General features: G+C 48.7%; 1 protein-coding gene across 1 annotated transcript; it reads left to right on the top strand.

Annotated features, from left to right (window-relative positions):
* Positions 1-209: 209 nt before the first annotated feature.
* Positions 210-24,210, top strand: Ripk4 (receptor interacting serine/threonine kinase 4). The gene is made up of 8 exons (XM_052741344.1): positions 210-475; positions 9,248-9,539; positions 14,102-14,250; positions 15,842-15,891; positions 17,814-17,972; positions 18,652-18,755; positions 19,886-20,150; positions 21,801-24,210. The coding sequence occupies exons 1-8, from the start codon at positions 294-296 to the stop codon at positions 22,958-22,960; spliced, it is 2,361 nt and encodes a 786-aa protein (XP_052597304.1). The 5' UTR covers positions 210-293; the 3' UTR covers positions 22,961-24,210.
* Positions 24,211-26,538: the final 2,328 nt, after the last annotated feature.

Here is a 26,538-nt window from a genome sequence, read left to right as displayed (position 1 = left end):
GTGGTGGCACTGTGAGTAGCGAACTGTGCACGTACTGTACTACACCTTCCGTGAGAAGCCGGCCAACCGCGGCGCGCGCCCTAGGGAGCGCAGGGATTCCATGCATCCCTAGGGTGTCGGCAGCTCCCGGTGCTGGACACTCACCCACAGCCGATTCTGGGAGGGTGTAGGGGGTGGGCCCAGGCTCGGCGGGGCGGGACGGGGTGAGCGTCGGAAGTGACGTCAACGGGCGGGGCGCTCACCTGAGCACCTGGGCGGTCGCGGTTGAGCCAGGCAGCGGCGATACGCACGCGATGGAGGGCGAAGGCCGGGGCCGGTGGGCGCTGGGGCTGCTGCGCACCTTCGACGCGGGCGAGTTCGCAGGCTGGGAGAAGGTGGGCTCAGGCGGCTTCGGTCAGGTATACAAGGTGCGCCACGTGCACTGGAAGACCTGGCTTGCGATCAAGTGCTCGCCCAGCCTGCACGTCGACGACAGGTCAGTGGCCGGGTGGGGCCGGGCTGGATGGGGGCTCCGCGCTACGTGAGGAGCCGGGAAACAGAATTCACGGCTCTCAGGCCATCGGCCCCTCGCAGCTCCGGAGTATCTAGGATCCGGAGCTGACCCGGCGCGGTGGCCCTGAGCCCTGCGAGACGCGTCGGGCTCGCCCGGGACCCACCTAGGTGCTGCGGTCCGCGCCCGGCTTAGAGAAATTGCCGTGTGGGCCTCTGCGCTTTGTGAATGAGTTAGATTTGGTTCCGCTTACTAATTTTCGTCGGAGCACAAATTGGTGTAAGACCGTAATTATTTCGATCCGAAGCACCGGCTGGATTCGGGTGAGGCATCCGCTGCGTTCAGCCGCTTCTAGGGCTCCGGGTCCCTCTTGCGTCTGGGATCTGGTTCCTCCCACCGCTTTTCTCCTCACACCTTCGTTTTAGGGGACTTGAGGTGGAAGCCGAGACTCCAGGGAACATCTTGCTTTGACCCTGGGCAAGTGCCCACCCGCCCCCCGCCGGCACCCTGGGCCTTTGTCCCTCTTAGCGGATTGTTCAGCGATAGGAAAGGACTCAGAGCTGACCCCAGTGAACCAGAAGGCTATTGTGGTCTGTGCGTAGAAGTAGATTCTTCAAAAGCATTTCCCCCAGATTGCACTGTTTACGTTGGGTGGTGATAGTTTATGTATGAGGCTCAGAATGGCACATTTAAATGACTTATTCTTTAACCAAGCTGACATGGACGTAGTGTTTGCATTTTACCAGTTTGAGATCCCTCTTAAACCCCATTGAGCCATGGCTGTCTGCAGGACCAGCCTTAAACCACAGGAACTCTGAACTCCAGCTTTACTGTGGAATGGTGTCCATGGCAGTGCCTGAGTGACAATAAGGATGGTTTGAGGATGAGACCCAAGTCTATTCCCTTTACACCTCATCCCTACTCTGGACTCTATCAGAGAGCTGTTGGGCGTTTTGTTGCTTGCTTGCTTTTTTGCTATAATCCAGTTTTTCTTAGAAACTGTGGTACAGTGAAGACTAGTGTCTAAAATCACTACCAGCTCACCAGCTTTACCATGTTGTGTAAAACCCTCCCCCAACACAATCCTGGGAACCCTTCAGGCCAGGAGGGGCACTGTGGTTATTTTGATGAAATCCAAACCATTTTGAATAGCAGCCAACAATTTCTCAAAGGTAAAAAAAAAAAAAAAAGAACTCTTCTGGGATGTTTTTTTTTAATGCCCTTAGAGACTTAGTGGGACTGTGTTTTCTAGGCAGAGTGAATATTATTCACCATCAAAGACTTGACACAGATTTTGAATATTGGAGGGAAACATGAGCCACCCCAGCTAACAGTGTGCTATGCAGTCCTCCAATCCTCAGGTCTTGTCTTTCGGGTGGCCAGGTTGCAGGCAGGGTTTTTCCACTTGCAGAGAGCCTGTGTTGAAGTGTGTGTTCTTTAACTGCAAAGCTTTTCTTCCCTGCCTAAAGCAGGCAGGTGGTGGCTTGTCAGAAGCCAGGTAGAGGTCAGCAGCACCCAGCAGGAAGTACTTGGCCACCAGGTCAGGGTGACTGCCTTTACACCTTTGTATGTGGAGTTGACTTCTCCTGCCCAGGCCACATTTAGGTGTTTAAACTGCGATGTTAGGAACTCAGTTCTCTGGCTGGGAAGTGCTCAGGAATTCATTTGGTTCTTCTGTACCAGAGCGGCCTGTTGCTCTGTGGGCTAGCCATCTGAAGCTTGAAACAGCTGTTGAGGGAGGCTAACTTTTCTTGGGCGGTTGTGGTGTATGTCCTGCCTTTGTGAGCAGCCCCCAGCCAGAGGACACAGGGTCTTATTTGCAGGATCTTACTTAACCTTAGAGATAAAAGGATTTAAACATGGACTTGGAGGATAATTTTATTGAGGTTTGAAAGAAGAAAACAACAGGACCAACAAGCAGTCAGTCTTGGCAGCTGTGACAAAGAGACAAATGAGAAAAAGAGAAAGTCCTGCTTTCCGAGTTAAGAGGTTAAGCAGACAGGCTCCACAGTGGACCTAGGAAGCTACACGGGGAAGGAGTGAGAGGGGAGGGGCTTCAGACAGAGAGTGGGAAGGTGCCCAGAGTATCAGGGAGCAGGTAAAAAGAAAGGGAACACTGTGGAAAGTACACAGGCTTAGCAGTGAGGACCTATAAGCAGCTGCCCCAAAGGAGGGGCTTCCCAGGCATCACACATCTCCTTAAGAGGGTAGTTATTTCCCATATCTCATTAACATGCTTTTAGGTGTATCGTGTTTCTTAAAGTTAAAACTTTTTGAGGGGTTTTTTTCTGTCCAGATGCTTGACAGGCCCCTTTGGATTAATTCTGAAGGGAAGGACAATAGTTTGTCTTTGCAATCTTGCATTCTTTTGGTCATTTAGCATGCATCTACCGACAGGTAGAACTCAGATAGTTTTTTTGTTTGTTTGTTTGTTTACCAGAATAGATTAAAAAGAATTAAAGAAACTGGCTGTGGTGGTGCACGTCTTTAATCCCAGCACTCAGGAGGATCTCTGTAAGTTCAAGGCCAGCCTGGTCTATGTACTGAGTTCCAGGACTATGCAGACCAGTGGTTCTCAATCTTCTTAATGCTGTGATCCTTTAATACAGTTCCTCTTGGTGACCTCTACTCATAAAATTATTTCGTTGCTACTTCATAACTGCAATTTTGCTACTGTTATGAATTGTAATGTAACTATCTGATATGCAACCCCAAAGGGGTCTCAACCCACAGGTTGACAAACACTGATGCAGAGAGACCATGTTTTAAAAAAAAAGTTAAAGGAAAAAATGTAAGCCAGCCATAGCGGCCAGGAGGAAACAGTTTTCCCTCTATGGACCTCAACAAAGCCCTGCTAACTTTACCTCTAAGGAGTGGCCATTGTGATATTTCCCCAGGAGTACTGGAGGTGGTGTCCAAAGTTGATTGTGAGGGCATCAATACTGACCATCCATACTGACCTCCAAGCCAGCTAACATCTACCTCTGCTACATAGTATGTAGCTGGGGTCATTTATGGCCTTTACTTGCTGCTTGGGGGTGGGGAAGGGGTCACTTTAGTCACAGCTGTGGGCCAGTCCCATTTTCACCAGCCAAGGGCTGTTCATACTCCAGGATGGCTGGGTGTCTCTTGGCCTCAGCAGCTGCCCAGGCCCCAGCCTTTACCCATTCTGTGGTTTGTGACCCTCCATTTCTGTTCTGGGAAGGTAGGGCCTTAATGAGGTCTGGGACACTCATAAGGCCTCTTGTGAAATTTCTGCCAAAGCAGGGACACTTAGCAGACCTCAGCACAATTCACAAGTGACCTCCCCACTGATCAGATTTCTCCTCTTGGGAGGGTCTCATTGGTTGGCTTTTGGGGAGAGGGCTGTCTTCCCTAGCTGGCTATGACTTGTGAGGTCACAAGTACAGGGGGACAGGCCTGGTACCCTTAGAACAAAATGACCCAGGGGCCCCATGCCTCTTCCTGATTGTTGCTGAGAGGAGCTTAGAATAACAAAGTCCCTGGCACAAGGGCCCAAGAGCTGCTAATGCAGAGTTGGGCCTCAGCTAGTCAGGGCGAGCCCGAGCAAACCCCAGGTCTGTAACTACAGAGCTGACAATTGAACAAGCCTGATTCTTGTCAGTTTTAAAAATAGCAGTGTGGGAACCCCTCTGAGGCTCCTGGGAATGTAATTGGAGTGGTGTGCAGGAACCTAGTGGAGAGGCTGAAATTCTCTTCTCCCAGCAATGCTTCCCAGGTTCCCTGGCAGCTGTTAAGGAGTCTCCCTCTACTCCTCTGTTCTCCGAAGGCATCAGCCTCACTCATGGCTGGTCTTGGGTTCTCTTTCCCTTTTTCAATAATGGAGCCCTCCAATTCTTACCATCCCAGGGTCTTTGGACTTTCTTGCTAAGCTTGGAGGCAGAGGTATGGCTCTCATAGACCTTCCAGAAATGATGTCAGCTATCACTGACATGCTTCTGTACTCCATTTCCCTCACTTGGTGGAGACTACACTATGCTAGGTGTAAATGGGATGTGTGTAAATTATTGTAAATGCTTTTGAAAAGTTTCTTAGGCTGTAATCTCAGTAATCAGGAAGCTGAGATAGGAAGATGCCATGAGTTCAGAGTCAGCCTGGGCAAAAAATAAAAAGAAACTTGGAGGGAAGCTGGGCCTACAGCTTCCTGGTTAAGTACTTACTTGGCATATGTGAGTTCTGGTTCTGGGTTCAGTAGCCAGCACTACCAAATTTAGAAATTGTAACTCTAACTTGGTCCTGTTTGTGCCCAGTTTTTTTAAATGGAACCCCAAAACAGAGATGAGAGCGAGGCAGAGGTGTCTTTTCCTTCTCAGAGGCTGAATTAGCACCCCTCTCCTAGGGACAAAGGAGATGAGAATGTAACTCCAGCCTTCCTGCACTGTGCAGAAGCAAAGATCAGGTTGTGTTTTAATGAACCTGACGTCAGTGGGTTCCTTGGCCCAGAAGCATTTTGTTCACTGTGAGCAGAAAGAACAGAATGGCAACCAGGAGCATGCCCTGGGCTTGCCACCTGATCCTTGCCCCACCCAGGCATCCAGGCTAGGAACAAGCTGGAAAATCCCTCCAGGTTTTAAAACAATAGTAATAATTACAAATGTACAGTTCCTTCTGTGTTGTTATCAGCACTAATCAGAACACTGCTTATGAGAAAGTGTTTTTTTTTGGTTTTTCGAGACAGGGTTTCTACATGTAGTTTTGGTGCCTGTCCTGGAGCTTGCTCTGTAGACCAGGCTGGCCCCGAACTCACAGAGATCCACCTGGCTCTGCCTCCTGCATGCTGGGATTAAAGGCATGCACCATTGCTGCCTGGCAAAATATGTATTTTAAATGATAAGAACCAATGACTAAAATGATGAATTCTATGTATACTAGAGTCCTTTGGTCTCTCCCAGGTTAGGAGCTGGCCCAGTTTAGGCTTATGGAGTGGCAGGTGCTCCTGATAACACCTAAAGGCTGGAGCTTCCAGCCCTAAGTGGTGGCTCCAGGTGGCATGTCCCTGGAGCATCAGGATGATGATATGGGTGTTTAAGTTCAGAAGATATTAGATAATAAATTCTTTGAAAAGTTTTTCTGGATGTCCCAGGACTCTGCCTCAGTGCTAGTCTCTGGTTTTTGTCCCAGGAAACAGTGGCCATTTTCCAATGAAGTGCCCTAAAGCATGTAGCCCAGGCAAGGGGGTGATGTCATGGGCTCCTTCCAGCCTGCTGTACAGAGTAAGTGTGTAAATGCAGCAGGGGTCAGCTTTCTCTAGCCACCCTATAGCCCTCGCTCATTTTAAATGAGGTTTGTGTTCTGGAAAGAGCCTGGGCAGAGAGGGGGAACTTGTTGAATTTTGAGTGGTGGGGAGGGTAGAACTAGCTATTTTTGTGCCAGTCAGGCTGCTGGAAGTTGATTCTAAGAGTTACCAGCAGAAGTTGCTGTGTGTATTTAATCCTTTGGGCAATTAAAGACATTGGTTAGGTTGGCTGAGTAAGGCTGTCCAGTGGAGGGAAAATGGCCCATGCTGCAGCCAGCCTGCAGACATGAATACTGCCAGCTCCTGAGACTGGGGATAGACATGTGTACCTTTTCAGTTCACTTGGTGGTGGGTCCCTACACTCTGAAGTGCCGCCACCTGGGCAGGAAGGATATGCACACTGGAAGGTGCAAGCTGGCCACTTTATAGAAGAAAATGAAAGTAGTGGGGTGGTGGGGAGGGTTGCAATTATAACTTTCATTTTTTTTCCCTCAAGACAGGATTTCTCTGTGTGTAGCGCTGGCTGGCTTAGAACTTCTTATGTAGACCAGGCTGGCTTCGGACTCACAGAGATCCGCCTGGCTCTGCCTCCCTAGTGCTGGGATTAAAGGTGTGCACCACCACTGCTTGGTTTATAACTTTCATTCTTAGCACAAAAGAGAGCAGAAGCAGCAGCTGATAGCAGGTCTCAGTTGCTGTGTATGGGGCTGACCAGCCCGGTCCTTAGCTCCTGTCTTCCCAGGAAATGTTGTCTTCTCCTTCAAGTACCAGCTTGATTTTGATAATGCTTGACCTGGGCATCTAGCTGTTCACTGGCCTGTTTTTCAGATTCTTGTGGAGTACAGAACAGGGCTGGGAGTTTCCCAGCCTGTTCTAAACTGTTAGTGTCCAAGGCAAGATGACCCCCTGGTGCTCAAGGGTTTGCCTCCTGTTGGGGTCAGACTCTCGGTGTCTTCCAACAAAGAAGGGAGCAGTGGACAAGATCCTAGTGTGAGGGCAGTTTGTCCTCCCAGTCCAGGGGTCTCATGGGCTGGCCCTGCACTTGTGTCTCCAGAAGGCTGGGACAGCACGCCATGCTAGACTCTGTTCTGAAGCCTTTTAGTCTTTCATTTCAGATGCTTCATTTAAGCCAGAGGTTTGTTGCCTGTCAACCCCAGCATAAGCTCAAAGTGTGTGTTTATGAGGACTAAGCTCTAGCTGTAGGATTGACATTGGTTGGCAAAGGATTGAACTCTTCAGCCCTTAGAACTTGTGGAAATTTCCCCTGCCAGAGCATGATGCTCAGGAGAGCTGCTTTTTTGCTGTGGTTTTTGGTGCCCACGTGGCTCTGCCTGCTTTCCTTTGTCCTTCCAGCGTGGGGCCAGAGAAGCCTGGGCCCCCTACAATTTCAAAGGGGAGGCCACGTTAGGAAGTGGTTTGTTAGCACCCTTCTGGGTCCTCCAGCAGGCTCCTGCTTCGACCCAAGAGAGCCGCTTTGGGAGAATAATGAAAACCCAGTTATCTCAGGTTACAGGTAGGTCTTTGCGCTAGACTGCCTTCTGGGGAGGTACCAGGGCACCTCAGCCTGCCAGGCCTGTGTGTGGACACCCAGGCTGCCCAGTTCTCAGCTCTAGCATGTCTCTCTGAAAGTGGTTCTGGAAGTTTCCTTTAAGGAGCTCTTTATTTCTAGAAAGCAGATTTTGTTATGGGAACCTCTTCCCAGCTTCCTGGATGCTTTCTTGTGTGTATTTGGAGAGACACTGACCCAGATCCTGTGTAGCTCAGCCACACCCTCTTGGACAGGGCCTTTTACCCTGAGTGCACACTGAGACTTTTGACCCCTGTTGCTGGCACAGGCTATTACACAGCAATTCGCATCTGTACAAACATCAGGGGATTGACCTTTGACTGTGGCTGGTGAATGCAGCCCATGCTTCAGCTGTCTCTGCCATCTAAGTGTGTGAGGAGGTGTCTCCAGTAAGGGGTCACTGGCAAGGAGGTGACAGGCTGTGGACAGCAACACCACCTGCCCTATGATCCAGCAGGTCTGCTTCTGGGCAGATATCCAGAAGAACTAACAAAAGGGCTTTCTAGACATTTACCCCCCCAAAAGGTGCAGCATTATTTTCAGGAGCCAACAGGTAGGAACAGTATCTTAGTTTGCCTTCTGTTGCCGTGATAAAGCACTGACCAAAAGCAACTTGTGGAGAAAGGGTTTATTTCATCTTACAGCTCAATCTGTCATAAAGGAAGTCAGGGCAGGGGCCTGGAGGCAGAAGCTAAAGCAGAGGCTATGGCGGAATACTGCTTCCAAGCTGGCTCCCTAGGGCTTACTCAGCCTGCTTTCTCTCTCTTTTTAAAAATTTATTTTATGTGCATTGGTGTGAAGGTGTCAGATTCCCTAGAACTGGAGTTACAGACAGTTGTGAGCGGCCATGTGGGTGCTGGGAATTGAACCCCGATCCTCTAGAAGAGCAGCCAGTGCTCTAACCACTGAGCCATCTCTCCATCCCCTCAGCCTGCTTTCTTATGAAACCCAGGATCATCTGTCACAGTGGCCTTGGGCCCCTTCCACATCAATCATAAATTAAGAAAACACTCCCACAGACTTACCTCCAGACCAATATGATGGGAGCATTTTTCTCAGTTGAGGTTCCTTTTCAGATGACTCCAGATTATGTCAAGTTCACACACACACACATACACACACACACACACACACATACACACACACACACACACAAGCTAATTAGTGCATGCAGTCTTGTCCATGGCCGTGTAGGTGGGTTAGCATAATGTAGTATAATTCTATACTATTCTTGGCCACACAAATGAAACTTGGATGTGCACAATAATATAAATGGATTTTGAAAACACCTCATGAAGTAAAGCAGACATAGACGAATGATGGAGATGATTCCACCTATTTGGGGCACCTGAATTCAGAAACAGAAGGATATGGGGTCTGGTGGGGGTTTAATAGGTACAGTTTGTTGGGGATGATGAAAATGTTCTGGGCGTAGATGGTGGTGATGGTTTCCTGTGGAATGCCCCTGTGTCGTCCATTCATGGGTAATTAGAAGAATATGGTTTAGTTTTGTGTAATCAGTAGAAAGTGTGGCCAGTTCTTAGTGGCCCTTGACCAATCCCTGATAGATTCATGCTGCTCTGTTAAGTGTGAGATTAGATCCAGGAGAGATTGGGCCAGTGAAAAAGTTGGGTTTAAACAAAAGGTGAGGGTGGAGGTCCTTGGATAGTTAGCTAGCAGTTTTCCATCCAGACAAGGGATGTGATGTTGCCTGTAGGTATCCAGATAACTGCCAAGCTCTGTCCTCACAGTGACCCCAGGTGAAGAGGCGGGTGTGAACAGCATAGGACTGTAGGCTTTGGAAGGCCCAGTGTTTAATTATGTGACAGTGAACTTTGCACACGTGCGCATTTATCACTGCTTGTATACTGGCCAGTGGCTCTTGTCCTGCTCGGTGATAGCTGCATGCCCTCACACCTATGGACTTTTTCAGGGAACGCATGGAACTTCTGGAGGAAGCTAAGAAGATGGAGATGGCCAAATTCCGCTACATTCTGCCTGTGTACGGCATATGCCAGGAACCTGTTGGTTTGGTCATGGAGTACATGGAGACAGGCTCCCTGGAGAAGCTGCTAGCCTCTGAGCCACTGCCTTGGGATCTGCGCTTCCGCATCGTGCATGAGACAGCTGTGGGCATGAACTTCCTGCATTGTATGTCTCCACCACTGCTGCATCTAGACCTGAAGCCAGCAAACATCCTGCTGGATGCCCACTACCATGTCAAGGTAGGGACAGCATGTTTCCCAGGGAGTGGGCAGCCAGGACACTGGATGCTTTCGGGAGGGCTCTGTGTCTAAGACCTTGGTTATATTCTGAAATAGAGCCTAAGAAATGAAGTGATTGTCCCTGGAGCAGAAAACTTGAAGCCAGGGCCTTTTTCACTGTAAGACCTGCTAGAGAGACCAGCTAGTCACACTTGATCTGAATTTGATAGGTACCTGGAAGAGTGACCCTTGTAAACCCATGGGATTCTCCCCCATATCCTGGCATGTCCTAGGTTCTGAGCACCCTGAAGCAAACCAGGGACTTAGGGGTCCTAGGACTTATAGTCTTGTGAAATCAGAAGTTGGGCAGTGAATTAGAGAGACCTTGTGTCCTCTGATAAAGGAACCTGTTTATCCTCACTGCTCTGGGACTACAGATAGTGCTGGGGTCTGCTGTGTTCTAGACATAGAAGAGGACTCATTCACCACCTGTTTGTCCTCTGCTAGGAAGCTATGGGCATTCATATTGATGTGAGTAAGGGAGCAGGACCAAGGGCCCTGGATCAAACAATGTTCATACAAGGAGCAAACAGTGTCCCCAGCCTGTGTCACTGTGATATGTCTGACTGCATGATACTTCCAGATCTACTCTGCTGGCCTGACCTTTGGGAGGCTCGTCATATCATTCAGCTTGACTCAGCACACAGTGGCCCGAGTGGCATGTGTGAAGCTACTTGTAGCACTCAGACTCAGCCAGGCCAAGAAATTGATTTCTACTCTGGACAGTAGCTATGAGTTGTGGCTTAGGTAACATTACTCAGTCATGTCCTTTATATCCCGAAAAGTAAGACAGGATATCACACAACTTAGTGTGAGCCAGCTCCAAGGTGGCTTCCAGCATCTTCTTGTGATCTGAGTTTCCTGGCCTCTGTTTCCTTGTGTCTGGCAGGGATTGGCTTCCATTCTTTCTGGGCAGAACAAGACCTGTGGGCTCAGTGGGTCATAAGATTGTTACTCTCATATATGTAACCTATACCAGAAAAAGAAAACAATAATAACAAGCCCCTTACCCTGGGCTAAGGCCGAACCACAGAGCAGAGGTATAGTATTGGTGGCCACGGAGTGGTTAGATTACTCCAGCTGCAGGTCTGGAGCAGAGGTTGAAATGATAGCCTCCAGAGATCTTGACTTGTCCCACCACCATCCATTCATGACATGTTCAGGAAACCTGCTTACTGACATGCCACAGTCACAGAAGGCCAGCGTGATTTGTGAAGATTAGCAGGGTGTGCAGACAGCCCCTGGGTACCTGGGGCTGACCTTCACAGGAGGCAGGCTCTGCTTCTGTATGCAGCAGGGCATGCAAGTGCCAGGGAGGATAGCCTTTAGGTGGAAGAAAGAGCCCAGAAGTCATATAAAACTCTGGGCATTTGAAAAGAGGTAAGGAAAATAGCAGGCAGTAATAGATGGTGTATGAAGGCTCCTGTGTCTTTAAGAACTGCTGAATGGGAACTGGCTGACACCTAGAACTACCTAGGTGTAGCCCCAAGTGTCGCTCTACCTAGGGTCTCTGCAGAGTTCCTCAACTGCCCTTGGTCAGCCAATGCTTTTGTCTCATTCTCTTGCTTGTTGCCCTCTTCTCCTGACAGGCCTGTGGGTGTTTGGAAGAGCTGTGGCGCACTTCTTGGGGGGGGAGCACAGAACTGTCCTCTTCAAAGTGCCATCCTTGTCAGCCAAGAGTTGGGACAAGGACACAGCTCCCCAGCTCTGTCCCTTTGCTGAGAGGTGTAGTAAGGAGACACTTTACTTCTGGGTTGTCATCTGGATCAGTGAGGGTGCATGCTTGCACAGTGCCCCTCTGGGAGTACAAAGTGATGACCTGGTACCTGGTTTGTCACTGGTAGGTTGACTTTGTAGGTCTGAGTGCTGACTTCTCCAGGTGTTTTCTCAGTCCTGGGGACACAACAGGCACTGAATGCTTTTTCGTTGAGGAAGTAAAGGCTGCCCTTGACAAATTCTGGGCTATCATATTTCCTTTCAGGCCATGATCTCCTCAGCCTGATGGCAATTCCTACAGTTTCAGCTGGATAGCTGGGCTGGGAGCTGTGGAGTCATGATGAGAAGGTGTTCATTTTGTTTGTTTGGTTTTGGTTTTTTGAGACAGAATTTCTCTGTGTAATAGCCCTGTCTGTCCTGGAACTCGCTTTGTAGACCAAGCTGACCTCGAACTCACAGTGATCCACCTGCCTCTGCCTCCTGAGTGCTGGGATTAAAGTCATATGCCAACACGCCTGGCTGAGAAGGTGTTTCTTTAACATGAAGGGACATTGTCCCAAAGCTGGGATGCTGAGGCCACCCCCTAAACTGAGCCACCCTGAAAGGCTCTGCAAAAGCTGCTTTTGTGTGGTATCAGGCTGTTATTATCAGAGAAGTTAGTCACTGACAAAAAGCTGAAAACAAACAGAATTGTGCTTATACAACACAGTTTCTTTGTCTTGTAAAAACAACCTCCCCAGAGGAGCCTGTGGTGCTGAGGGTTCTGCACCTCCTGTGCAGATAGATTCCTTGGGTTTCTGGGCCATTTGCAGTTCAGACTTATGTTGGGATCCTAAGGCAGGGCCAAGAGCTGCTATTATGCCAGTCTCACGTCTCTGTTTGGGAAGGTATCGCTGCTCTGAGTATGAGTACTACTGATGCTTCCCAGCAGCCTGGGGTCATCAAGTGTATTAAAATATTTCCTATGTCACTCTTTATTAAGTAAACTAAATATCCAAATTAGAGGCAGATCCAGATATCCCCAGACTACTTATTCATGGTGTCCTGCAAGAAGGGTTTTTCCTGCTGGGTCCCAAGAAGCCTTTCTGAGGTAGCAAAAGGCCTTTGGTGGCTTGGTCTAGCTATTCTGAATTAGAAGGGCTATGTTCCTGTAAACTCTGAGATCTTGGGGATACTGAGTCAGGTGCCAATGTGAGAGTATCATGAGACCTCAGGTGTCCACTGTTGAAAGCTGGGTGAGGAGGCTACACATCCTGGGCAGGAGGGTGAGAGAGAAAGCCCCCTCCCCCTAACTCCCAGGTACCTCACCTCGGTGTGCCTGCAATGCCAAGCTTCCTACAGTGCTATTTTTCTCAAAGTGTATTTTATAGTAGCTAGCTGTGTCCAGTGTGCATGTGAAGGGACAGTGGCAGAGAGAAAAAGAATGGCCCCGTGCTGAGGTTCCCCAAATCTGTCTGCATTTCTGAATGCAAAACATTTCAGGCTGCTCTCCCTGAACTTTTTTGAGAGGTGAAATGATTGAGCATTGTCTCCCAGCTCCAAGCAGCATGAAGGATCTGCAGGACTTAGTGGTGACTTTGTCATAGTCACTGGCAGATTTTCCAGAGTTTTTGTTTCTCCTGAGGCCGTAGAGGCTTTCAGAACCAGCAGACCTAAGGGACCCTAGAGGACTGCTGAGCCTGAGCACCACTGGCTTAGAGTGCTAGCAGAGACAGGGCCAGGCCATCCCTGAAGGGTATCTTTCTATCAGCTCCCACTGGTCCTCGGGGTCTTTTAGTTACCACTCAGTCTTTCTGCTGTTGGACACTGATGACACCAGGCACATGGGCTTTCCCTTTACGGGTATGGCCAGTCTGGAAACAAGAGTCCTGACTCAGCCCATTTCCTGTTACTACCAGGGTGTGTTTGAAGACCAGCCCAGGAGTGAATTTAAAGGCTTAAAACCACATCAGCCTTGAAGGAGTCTAGAAAGGGGCCATTTCTATGTACACTGGAAGGCTGTTTGGTGCTGAATTGGGGCTTAAGTACACAGTGCTTCAAAGGGTCTGGTTTGCACCAGGAAGTGGTGACATGAGCAGAAAAGGGAGACTCCCAGAGATACCTGCCAAGTCTGCAGTAGTGGAGTGAGCTACTAGGATACCTTCACCAATGGGGGGCCTGCCTCCCTGTGAACTCTGGAAACAGAGATGGGGGTTCCTTACAGTGACATCATCACCAAGGGAGGGGTATCATATCTGGAGTAGACCAGTGAGCCCGAAGGTGATGAGGCATGTGTTTTGCTCCCTCTAAATCCCTCTGAAGGCGTGTTGTGCTTTAAAGGACCTGCTGGCACTTGTAGCTCCCCAGCTGGAAGGTTGCATAACCGGACTGACGATGGGTGATAGACACCCTAGCCCCAGCCTGTCACGTGGCTCCCTTTGCCTGAAAGCTGAAGGCTGCTTTTCCCTTAGTGCTGACTGTGACCATCAGCCACCAGGGCAGACAAGAAGTCTTACAAAAGTAGGGCTGGCTGTCATTCTTTTTGAGTTCTGTCTCCAAGATAATTCCATTCTTTTATTAAGCATGATGTCTTTCTTCCCCATCCATCAAGTTGATAGTGATGGTGCATCCAGGTTTGGCCCGTTTATATCCCTATGCTTCCTACCTGCCTGGAGACAGGGCTGCCTGGAGCTCAGCTCCTTTGTTTGGGGGTAAGCCCCTATAGCATGTGTTGGGGAACCACCATCTGTTATTGGCAGAGAGAGATATGCCGTAGCCTCTTCTGACTCCCTTTAAGCTGACAAGCCTCCTTTGGATTGCTTTTACAGATTTCCGACTTTGGGCTGGCCAAGTGCAATGGCATGTCCCACAATCATGACCTCAGCATGGATGGCCTATTTGGCACAATTGCCTACCTCCCTCCAGAGCGCATCCGTGAGAAGAGCCGGCTGTTTGACACCAAACATGATGTGTACAGGTGTGTGACATGCCACCATGCCCTCGTGCAGGCTGGGAGCTCTAAGCTTCACTGTGGCTTCCTGCCCTGGACAGCAGTTTCCAGAAAGGCTCTGAGGCACCATTCAGCCATGGAGTTTGGTCCACATGCAAATGGGGTGTGCCTGTTGGACTTGGGGATTTTAGCTGGTGCCTATATGCTCCCCAGGCACAGGAAAGACTTTTATTTCTTGTGGGTGGTGCTGGCTGAGGAAGAGGCTGTTCCTGGCTGGTGCTAGGCAGAAGCAGAAACAGCAGCTTCCAGCCCAGTGTTGTGAAACATTGCTTTTATTACTTAGCTGACAGAAGAACCTGCTGCTTTGAGTAGTCCATGGATCCATAGGTGTGTGGGTTTGGGCTCTTCAAAGCTCACACTCCTCTGAATCCCAAAGTGAGCATTCACACACATGGGTCGCTTGCCTCTGAAGGAGGGACATCAGCTCACATCCCAAGTCCCCAGTGTATAAACTGACAACATGATTGCTCCATGGTGTGGTTGAGAAGATTTTTATTATAGATATAAGAGAGAACGGCCCGAGGCATTTGGAAGATTCCAGAGCAGAGAGAGAAAATAGTAGACTGAACATGGCCAGCACACTGGACCTGGTCAGAAGAGAAGCAAGAGCAGAGCCGAGGGAGAGTGGGAGAGGAGAGCAAGAGAAAGGAAGACAAAGGAAATGCAGGCAAAAGAGGGGGAAGTTTAGGGCGGGTGAGAAGAGCTAGGATGCCAGCGGGGACTTTGAAATGTGTGGCAGGCACTTGTGATGCTGAAGGAGCCTGGAGGCTAGCATTGCCTTAGTATGCTAATAGGCACCACAATAGCCAGTGAGAAGGGAAATGGCTCCTTTTGGTAGAGGGGAACCAACTCCATAAGTTCCTGAGAAATGCTGACTTTTTTTAACCATCAGAATTTGGGGAGATGGAGTTTCCTTGGGACCTGACATCCAGGATCTGAGTACCTACCTCCTTTTCCTCCTCAGATTGTGAGGGCCCTATCTCAACCAGCTCTGTCTTTTGTCACCAGGCCCAGCTGACTGGTTTGACAGAAGCCAATGTGCCAATGTTGGGCTTTTGAGCAGTGAGTCCCACTGGGAATGGCCCTCTGGGGACTAGTCAGGGCTTGTAGAGTTTAGGGAGAGTTCAGTACTTTAAAGTTGGCTTTAACTTTATTTAAAACTGCATTTTCCAGTTGATGAGTTAGGCTCAATTTTCAGTCTTTAATTTTTTTTTATTTTTTTTAAAGATTGGGTTATTTCAGTGTACCTGGAATAATTTATTTATCTAAACATGTGTCCCCCAGTGGCTAAGAGAGGTTTCGGGCTCAGCTGGTTGCGTCTTACTACTTCTATACATTTTTTTAGCTACTTTCTGATGAAGCCTCTGAGGGCCTCTTAGAGCATTTTAGTCAGACCTTGGATTTAAAGGATTGAAGCCACAGCAGAGAAGAACAGGGGCAAAAGTGCCCATAGATTTCTGAGTACTTGGTCTGCGCCCCTTAAGATGGTGGCTCAGAGCTTGAGAACTCTACCAAACCCGAGGTTCCAGCACCAACTGACACCTAGTTTCTCTTCCAGTTTCGCCATTGTGATCTGGGGCATGCTCACACAGAAAAAGCCATTTGCAGGTAAGTGACCCTGCATGAAAACAATGGGCATGTCCTTGAACCTTCTCAGCCCTTCCATAGTGCCTCTGGTTTGTGCTTGGCTGGGCTGGGACTCCCAGGGCTTCAAAGCCACTTGGCAACCCTCGGGTAGATGCATTATACCCACCCTGCAAGTACATTGGAGGCCATAACCAGCTTACTGCATGTGGCTACAAAACACTCCTGCCCTGTCGTTTACATACAAGACAGATCAATGGTGGGACCGCCAGACTGTGCCTTGTTCTTTGATGTCATTTAGTGTTGTGCTAGTAAAAATCTACATAAGAAGTTATCAGTTTTAACATTTAAAGTGCATATTTCCTTGACATTCAATATATTTCCTTCTCAACAAACATCATCACTATATAGTTCTAGAACATTCTCATCACCCCAGAGGATCTCTGTCTCCATTAGCTGTTCCTGTGATCCAACAGTTAATTTCTTCCTCCCTCCCTCTGTCCCTCCCTCCATCCCTCCTTCTGTCCCTCCCTCCCTCCACCTCCCTTTTAAAAAACAAATGGTATAAAATATACATGACAGGATCTACGGTGTTAACTATTCTAAACACACTGAATAGCAGTAAAAGCGTTCATGTGTTTGGCCTCTCTCTAGAACTTATACCACATCAACTCAAGTTTATAAAACATGCGTTGCTTTTAGCTGCGTTGGTAAGAGAGGAGTCTCTTTTTTGTGTAACATTTCTGGATATTCACACTGTGGGGTGTGACCAAATATATTTGAAGATACAGATCATGCTCAGTATATAGGAGGCTCTGGGTTCAGTCTCCAGCACCAGACAGACAGATATCAGTAAGTGAGGACCCATTGCATGGAAAAAGGGAGGGTGGAGACAAGATCCTCCAAGCACAGCAGAATGTAGGGTATTCTTGTCCTCCATTGTTTGTACTTTTAAAAAATATGTTTTATGTGTGCATGTGTGTGCCTGAGTGATAAATGTGTGCAGCAGTCTGTGGAGGTCAGAGAGGACATTGAATCTCCTGGAGCTAGTGTTACAGGCAGTTGTAAGCTGCCATGTGGGTGCTGGGAACTGAACCAGGGTCATTTGAAAGAACAGCCAGTGTTCTTAACCATTGAGCCAACTCTCCATTCATTCCCAAGTACCCTCCACTGCTCTTTCTTCCGTGTTCCCCTCCTCGAGGTCCACTGAATTCTTTTGGGTGTAACAGCTTACAGATTGGGTGTGAAATTGTCTGATTGCAGTGAAGATCTAGGCACTCAGGTTTTATTGCCTCCTAGATAGGGGAATCAAGGTGCAGGACTTCCCAGAAGTCATGTAGGCTCCATCAGGCTGGCTCTGGCAGCAGAAAATCTTCTGGGTGTTCTCTTGACTTTCATTGCATTTGGAAAGCTTGCTGGCTTTGGAAGGTTGGATTATCATGGAAATAACCTGCAGATACTGAAGAGACAGGCATTGCACAAGACTTAACGGGGAAGTGAACAAAGCCTCAGTGTGGAACCCTGGCAGCTGATGGTGACTTTGGGCCAATTTTCCATACCTGCCAATAGGCTCCTGCTGCTCCACAGGGTGTGCTTGGAAAGCAGGGGTGGGGAAATGCCCGTGGGAACAAGTGGCTGATGGGCCACATGGTATAAGATGAACAGAAGGTCACCCACTGAGAGTTACCTTGAGTCCTTCCTGAGCAGGGTGGTAATAATAAATGACAGAATCTGTGCCCGTGAGACAAAGTTTTTAAACTTGGGAAAATAGAGAATGGTATGTCCTATAAGGATATGGGTTAAAGAAATCTCCAGGTTTGGAAAGGGAAATGGTAGTGTCCCAGGTGATATGCATGTCACAGCATGTCCCAAGCACTTGTCCATACATCTGAGTAAGGAGCTATCCCCTGCTCCTCACAGTCTTGACATGTGCTTCTCCTTTGCAGATGAAAAGAACATTCTGCACATCATGGTGAAAGTGGTGAAGGGCCACCGTCCAGAGCTGCCACCAATCTGCAGACCTCGGCCACGCGCCTGTGCCAACCTGATAGGGCTTATGCAGAGGTGCTGGCATGCAGACCCACAGATGCGGCCCACCTTCCAAGGTGAGTGCCCCTCCAGTGACACAGGCCATAGAGTTGATGACCTGTGGCTGAGAGCCAAGCTCAAGTGAGGAACAATGTGTGTAAAGACAGGGATGAAGCCCACCATTAACAGATTGGCCCGTCCCCTACTCTGGCTGCCTGATGCTGAGCAGTGTTAGAGTTTGCAGTTGTTAGAACTAGATGGTCAGAACCAATATCCACCTCTGCTCCCAGCAGGCTGCATTTGCTTCCAGGTAGATTGGAATCCTGGATTTCAAGTTCAGATACAGTGTGTATATTTAGACAGCTGGAGGTGGCTAGTGGCCTGCAACCTTTCTTTCACTTCTCTTAGGACAGATTACCTTTGGGATAAGAAAGTGACCCTGATAGAATTGCTTTTCAGTGAACCCAGGGAGACATGAGTGTGCTGGGGCTCACCTGCCAGTCCTGGTAGTTTTAATCTTTTGGGTCTGGTAGGTTTCTGAGGACCCATTTTGATCCTAATGAGACCTTACAGATGGCTGCCCACTCAGGATGGTGGGTGGGTTGTGTTCTAGGGATACCTGGGGCTTTTCCTACGAACCAGCAGTGGTACCAGACATGTCCTCCACTGGTTAGAGACTGGGGTATCACTGCTTCTATCCCCATAGAATTATGTAAGAGTCGTATCTAGGTGACAACTCTGTTTTCTCCCCCAAAGAAATTACCTCTGAAACTGAAGTCCTTTGTGAAAAACCTGATGAGGAGGTGAAAGACCTGGCTCATGAGCCGGGTGAGAAAAGTTCTCCAGAGCCTAAGAGTGAGGTAAGCATCTCTGGCAGACACCTTCAGGTTTCCAATTTGTGGTGGAACTTTCCAGTCCAACCTCTTTTCTGAAAATTCCTCCCCATTTCTCTCTGAGCCTGTCCTACACCTCCTTTCAGAAATGTAGGTCCCACCGGGGTCCCCCACCTGCCTAGCACATTGGAGATCATGGAAGGGCAGATGGTCACCCCACAAAGGTGGAAGATGGTATAGCTTGAGGATCTGAGCATAATCTATCTGCTCATAAATTGTTTATGTAACAAGTACCACATGGTTACTCAGACGTGGTGAGAAGTTCCAAAGGCCAGTGCTAGCTGAATGCCTCAGGGTAATTAATGATTAAAGCTAAGCCTGGAGGTTAAGGGAATTCTGTCATGAGAGTTGGGAGTGGTGGTGGTTTATCTGGCATTCACCCAGGGAGAGTAGCTACGGGACAGGTGAGAGCTGGGGACAGAGATGCCTCTGACAGCAGTAAAGGGGCAGAACCTACCTCTGATAGGCTGGTGGCCAGCAAGCAGACATGACTTAGTGTGCAGGGGACAAACATAGTAAGGCCAGTGGTTCCCAAAGGGAGGAGGGCTCAGAAAGAGTTGTGAGCAATTCTCAGACTTAGTCGCTGGAAATCTGCTTTTCTTGCAGCAGCCAGACCTGTAAAGCCCCTTGTTTCCCTCATTCACACAGCCCCAAGCCAGACTGACATACCTGAGATGTCTGAAGCTTGGTTAGAGCAGGGGAGACCCCCAGCCTGACTCTTCTTTCCTTTTTGTTGGGCTGTCTGTTATGGGTGGACCAGGTCCAGCCTTGCTTGTTCTGTACTCACGCAGCTTACCCAGGTAAGGCCTTTGGTCCTTACACATGGACGGTGCCCCTGAGTGGGAGGCAGCATTGTGCAGACTTTTCCGTTTTTCTGAAGGTGTTATTCTTACAATGTGCCAGGGAGGCCCATGAGGTTTCTTTGCAGCCCTGAGTTTCAGGACTTCTTGATACTGTCTGTCCATGGTAGTGAACAGCCATGGGACCTCCATCTCTGCTTTGTGGCCAATAGTTTCTTGTTCCCCTGTCTTGTTCTCTATTCTGACATGGAGGCTAGAAGAGCAGAGTCCTTACCACCACCCTCTCCACCTTTACAGGCCAGACCAGAGTCCTCACGCCTCAAGCGTGCCTCTGCTCCCCCCTTTGATAATGACTGCAGTCTTTCCGAGCTGCTATCACAGTTGGACTCTGGGATCTCCCAGACTCTTGAAGGCCCCGAGGAGCTCAGCCGAAGCTCCTCTGAGTGCAAGCTGCCATCGTCCAGCAGTGGCAAGAGGCTCTCTGGGGTGTCCTCAGTGGACTCAGCCTTCTCCTCCAGAGGATCGCTGTCACTGTCATTTGAGCGGGAACCTTCGACAGGTGGTGAGTGGCTATGAGCACTGGTAAACTTGCACAGGACTCTCTTGTGAGTTATGTTAGAGTCTGAGAAGTTCAGGTTTCTTGCTCTGATGATTCTTGTGTTCTTTCCGTTTTCTCTCATGAACTTTTGGCATCCTCAGCATAGTTGGTGCTCAGAGCACAGATCCAGAAATTCCCACATCAGTAGTGTGGTTCCATTGGGTATCATGTAGCTTTCAAGGAAGACAGGCCACATAACCTGGCTGAACCAGCCCTGGGACAGAGACTGGCCTAAGTCTGCAACTTGGAAAGCCCAAGACCCATCCAGTGAAACTAGTGACACTGGGGACTTTACTTGTGCCCCGTACTCAGACACTTCTAGATAACCCCTGTCCCAAGGTTTGGGTTTATGGGCACCCTCATAGCCTTGCATCAAGCTGGGCTGGCTATCCTGGGAGGTGCTGACACTCGGAATGCTGTGGCTTCTTTGTAAAGCACAGTCATTTCAGTCTAGGCTGTAGCGTGAGGGAGGCTGAGTTAGATAGCTGTGCCGAAGACTTGGGATCTTACCAGCCTTCAGGGATTTTTCCAGTAGAATGTTGGGTAAAAGAGCATTGAAAGTTAAGGAAATGCCTTGCAAAGATGGATAGAGAGGACTGGATCCAAGAAAACAGTCAAAAAGGATAGTCAGGACTAATTTCACAGCAGCCACAGAAATATCACTGTGTGCCATGGAGAAATATGTTCTAAAATCTTCTCTTCAGACAGAACCCTCTCTGGTGATGGCCTTGTCCTCATGCCTGAGAGATTAGCATCCTATGAGAATTTAGTGTTTAAGCCAGGCATGGTGGTGCATGTCTTTAATCCCAGCACTTTGGAAGATCTCTGTGAGTTTGAGACTCTACAAAGCAAGTTCCAGGACAGCTAGGACTACATAGAGAGACCCTGTCTCAAAGCAACAACAAAAGAATGCCATGTTTAAACACTGATTAGGGTCTATCTCCTTAGTACCATCCCCAACCCCACTGCTCTATAGAACAACCTGGAGAATGTTCCACTTGCAGAGGAAGAGTCTATTCATGGGAGTCAGGACTCTCAGTAATGGCAGTGGATTTTTAGGTTCAATAGAAAGTTCCATTTTGAATACTGAACAGTGTGTCCTGAGAAATCCAGTTTTGAGGATCATTCCAGAAACAACCCATATGATGTCCCCATGACATGGAGTGTAGCTTTGAATCCCCTTGAAGTTCCAGGAACCAGCTCTACAGGCCAGTGGAGCCCCAGGAAGAGTGTCTTGGAGTTTCTCTAAATCTCCAGGCAGATTGTGTTTCTGTCCAGCTTTCCTTTTTGGTGTACCTCTTTTGAAATGATTGTTGGCAATCCTGCTGTTGCTGAGGGAGGAGTATGGTCACTCACCTTTCCCAACCCTGGAAAAGCTAGAGCGGTTTTAGTCTGCAAATTGGCAGAGGAACACTGTCCAAGGTCTCCCTAGACTAGATCTGAAATAAGCATGCAAGAGTGGATGCTTAAAGCCTGCAAGTAAAGGATGTACCCTGAATGTCCTTGTTTAGAATCCCAGAAGATGTGTCCACCTAAGTCCCAGGCCTTAGAAGCCCACATCCTGCAGTAGTGGTCTCGCTCTGACCTCTGACATTGTACCCCCTCTTCCTGCAGATCTGGGCCCCACAGACATCCAGAAGAAGAAGCTAGTGGATGCTATCATGTCAGGGGACACCAGCAAGCTGATGAAGATCCTGCAGCCTCAGGATGTGGACCTGGTTCTAGACAGCAGTGCCAGCCTACTGCACCTGGCTGTGGAGGCAGGACAGGAGGAGTGCGTCAAGTGGCTGCTGCTTAACAACGCCAACCCCAACCTGACCAACAGGAAGGGCTCCACACCACTGCATATGGCTGTGGAGCGGAGGGGACGGGGAATCGTGGAGCTACTGCTGGCTCGGAAAATCAGCATCAATGCCAAGGATGAAGACCAGTGGACTGCCCTGCACTTTGCGGCCCAGAATGGGGATGAGGCCAGCATGAGACTGCTGCTGGAGAAGAATGCCTCAATCAATGAGGTGGACTTTGAGGGCCGAACACCTATGCATGTGGCCTGTCAGCACGGACAGGAGAACATTGTGCGTACCCTGCTACGCCGTGGCGTGGACGTGAGCCTGGAGGGAAAGGATGCCTGGTTGCCTCTGCACTATGCTGCCTGGCAGGGCCACCTGCCCATCGTCAAGCTGCTAGCCAAGCAGCCTGGGGTGAGTGTGAATGCCCAGACCTTAGACGGGAGGACACCTCTGCACCTGGCTGCTCAGAGGGGGCACTACCGTGTGGCTCGCATTCTTATTGACCTGTGCTCTGACATCAACATCTGCAATCTGCAGGCACAGACACCTCTGCATGTTGCTGCAGAGACTGGACACACTAGCACTGCTAGGCTGCTCTTGCATCGTGGTGCTGGCAAGGAGGCTTTGACCTCGGAGGGTTGTACTGCCCTGCACCTGGCAGCCCGGAATGGACACCTGGCCACTGTCAAGCTGCTGGTAGAGGAGAAGGCTGACGTGATGGCTCGGGGGCCCCTGAATCAGACAGCACTGCATCTGGCTGCTGCCAATGGGCACTCTGAGGTGGTAGAAGAGCTGGTCAGTGCTGACCTCATTGACCTGTCTGATGCACAGGGCCTCAGTGCACTGCACCTGGCTGCCCAGGGCAGGCATTCACAGACTGTGGAGACGCTGCTCAAACATGGAGCCCACATCAACTTGCAAAGTCTCAAGTTCCAAGGAGGCCAGAGCCCCACTGCCACACTGCTCCGACGCAGCAAGACCTAGCTTGCCACCTGCAGAACCAGGGCTCCATGTAGGCTTCTGGTCCATTCTTGTGTTCCTCATGGGAACAGAATGGTCCTGGGACACTGCTCACCCTGTTGGTGGCCTGCCCATACATTGACCAAGCAGAGGCTAATGAACAAGGCAATAATACCTGTGTCAGGGTAGAGGCTGCCACTGGCCACTGTGGCCGGTCATGGTGTCTGATGTCAGATGGGACTAGGTCGGTGTCATTTCATTGTGGTCTTGATTGGCTGCTGATGGCGGGTTGTTCATGGCAAAGCCTATATAAGGATAGCCCCTCTTTCCCAGAGCAAGCCACCTCTACTTGCTTGGAGCACAGCATCTTCGGTAGAGGCATGGAAGGGGTGGTGTCCTTCATCTTCTCACTGCGATGGGCAGAGCATCCTGTCTTTGGAGGTATAGTGGATTCTTATACATGAGTGACATGCTAGCTTTGCTTGAGACCTGTGAAGATAGAACTGGCACTGGCTGATGGAGTCTAGAAAGGGAAGATTATAAAACCACAAGGCTGGTCTTAACATTGAACAGCCTTACCAGCATTGAACTGCTGTTTCATTTGTTTTGTTGTTTGGGTTTTGTTTTGTTTTTTTTTGTTTTTTGTTTTTTTTTTTTTTGGTGATGTCTAGGTCACCATACCTCTTCCCCCACTTCCTTGACAGTTGCTGAATTCTCACTAAAATGTCAGCCACGTATGTAAAAGGTAGTGGAAAATTCTTTATAAATAGGTTTTATACTAAAAATTGTTTAATCAAACAAATCACTCTTTCAGGCTCTTATCTTTTGGTGAAGTGGTGATTTGTGCCAAGGGCTTTGCTGATGTGCCCTGTGACGACACCCACTGTGTTCCATCCACAGCAGCTGAATGTGGCCTGAGGTGGCCATTGGAGATAGTTGTACTCTGAGGGGTCAAAAGATTTGATAGCCTCGTTGTTATACCTTCCCCATTAGCATTCTGAACATTGTCACTGTAGATATGTGTTGCAGAAGTGCCTTGTGTGCAAACACATGCTGTAGCCTGGTGTGTGGCACAAAGAGTGACATTAATGTACTGTGTATTTTGACATGAATCATGGACAGGATACTTTTCTGTGACAGGAAGTCGTGGAGCTGGCTATGTTTTAATATGCCTCAATTTACCTTCACTGTCTTTTGCTCCTGTTGTGTGAAACACAGAAACCATAGGAGATCTATGTGATGTCAATAAAGGACTCATCTACTTTTGGAATTCACTAAGACTGTTTTTTTTTTTTTTTTTTTTTTTTTTATCACTAACCTCTAATTACCTGGTCCTTGAAAACCAGAGATCTGAGGCAGTAACAGGGTTTGGAGATGTTACATACTGAAACAACTCAGGGCCTGGGAAATGCAGGAAGCAGGGAATGGCCCGGGGCATCTTTCTGTCTTGCGTATGCCAGATCTGGTGGGGAGGAGCTCCCACCACCAATGTTTGCATTTTTTAATTATTATTCTCATGTTAACTTTACATCTGATATAATTTCAGGTTACATTGATTATGATAACTTCACATTGACTCTGGGTTTCTCTTTCAGTTACATTTGACCGTATCTTCCTGACCATCCTTTTTTTCACTCGCTACCTTTCCACCCAACTGTCCATCAACCCACCATCCACCACTATACCTAACCTTCCAACCACCCACTTGCCTACCCCACTGTCTATCCTCCCTCCCCACCTACCCTCCCTCCACCTGTCTGCCTTCCTCTCTGACTGTCTACACTTCATCTACTCACCTCAGAATAGTTTGCAGACAATATGCCTGGTTACTTCCCAGTCCTTCAGTGTGTATTTTCCCAAAACCAAGGACTTTAATTTCCTAACAGCCATCAGAATCAGAAAGTTAACATTGGCACGATACTGTCAAGTCTGTAAGTCCTTTTTTGGTGACCTCAGGCAGCAGAAGTAGCTCTTGCTAACCTTGGAGATCCTGGATGCCATCTAATTCCTTGCATTTAGTTGTCACATCCCCAGTTCGGTATGCATTTCCAAGCTTCTCTTGTCTTGCACAACCTTTTTATTTTGTGATACATGTAGCACTATAGGTTTATCTGATTCTACTGATGGCTTAGGTCTGCCCGTTTTAACCAGCACACAACAGACTCAATACTGTGTTCCCATCTCCCTGTTTAAATTTCACTGGTATTGGTGCACAGTTACAGATTACTGTATAGCCAGTGGGTCAGACTCCATTATTCCTTAATGCTCAGTGATCCCCAGGTTGGCCAGCTTGAGGGCCTCCATGCATATTGGCCTCATGAGGACTTACTGCTTTGACTGACTGAGGCAGTATAGGTTTGCCATATGTTCAGCCATCCTTCCAGGAGCAGCCTTTTTTTTTTTTTCCAAGAAAATTCTTGGCAGAGAATATTGTTGGAAACCCTGATCTAAGTGCTGTTTCCACTGTTCACTGGAGTGTCCCCATTGCTATACCCTCAGCAGAGAGGTCAGGAAGAGTGTTTTGTGGATTTCTGTATCTTTCTAGACTAAGGCCTTTACCAACAGTCCATCCACCAATAGTTCCAGCTCTCCTGATTACTAGAGCTTTTGTATTGATCCTCACTGATCAGTTCAGTGGAGAACCTTTCCTGCCTCAGCCCACTGTACTCAGCCTGATGCACCCAGCCTGCCCAGCAGCCCAGAGCCTTTACCTTGCAGAACGATAATTATAAGTCTTATTCAGGCATGAGAGCCAATGAACTTGTCTTACCAACACCACCATTTGGCTTAACACCCCACCCTTCCTCTGGGGCACCTACACAGTTCTTCTATCTTTAGGTTGGAATAATACAGCTGGGTGCTCACACTCATCCTGCTTCTCCTCCTTGTTCCCTCTGGCCCTGGCCCTTTGCTCTGGAGCAGTTTCCTGGTCTAAGGATTACTAAGCTCTGTTCTTAGACCTTCTGCTTCAGAAGTGCCCCTGGTGTCTCAGAGCTCTGAGTTGCCCTGGGCAGTGTCCCTCAGATCTCCAGCCAGGCAAAGGGCTTCTGCCTCAGTGAACAATCCTTTCTTGAGACAATATGATGGAGAGTGATGGAGGAAAACACCTGATGGCCTCCTCTGGCTTCTGCATATGTTCACACATGTGCTCACGGGCAAGCACTACACAGATCACATGTAATGAACATATATACAACATACTATATACGCAACATACTAAACACACACATACATAACATACCACACATACATATATATCACACATATACTCTTCACCACACATACATACCGCATACACCCCACAACACACCGTATACACCATGTATACATGCATCACTCAAAATACCCCACACACAAACAGACCAATAAATATAGACTACATACCACATTTACACCATATATACACATAATGACACCAGCCACTGAATTCTGCTTGACGGGGTAACATGGGGGCTGGCCTGAACAAGGTTGTTGTGATGAACAAACCTCACGCTCTGAGTGACCACTGCAGTTGGTTCTGGAAGTGAAAAATTCTGGAGCTTGCTGGGTAGCTGTCCTGGGCCATCATGAAGGCAGAAAGCTGTGAGTTGTTCCCTGGTCAA

The sequence above is a fragment of the Peromyscus californicus genome, unplaced genomic scaffold (genome assembly GCF_007827085.1).
Source record: "Peromyscus californicus insignis strain IS unplaced genomic scaffold, ASM782708v3 Scaffold_16__1_contigs__length_79575227, whole genome shotgun sequence".
NCBI classification, from domain to species: domain Eukaryota; kingdom Metazoa; phylum Chordata; class Mammalia; order Rodentia; family Cricetidae; genus Peromyscus; species Peromyscus californicus.
Note: the sequence above shows the minus strand (reverse complement) of the source record. Positions and strands in the feature narration are given on the sequence as shown.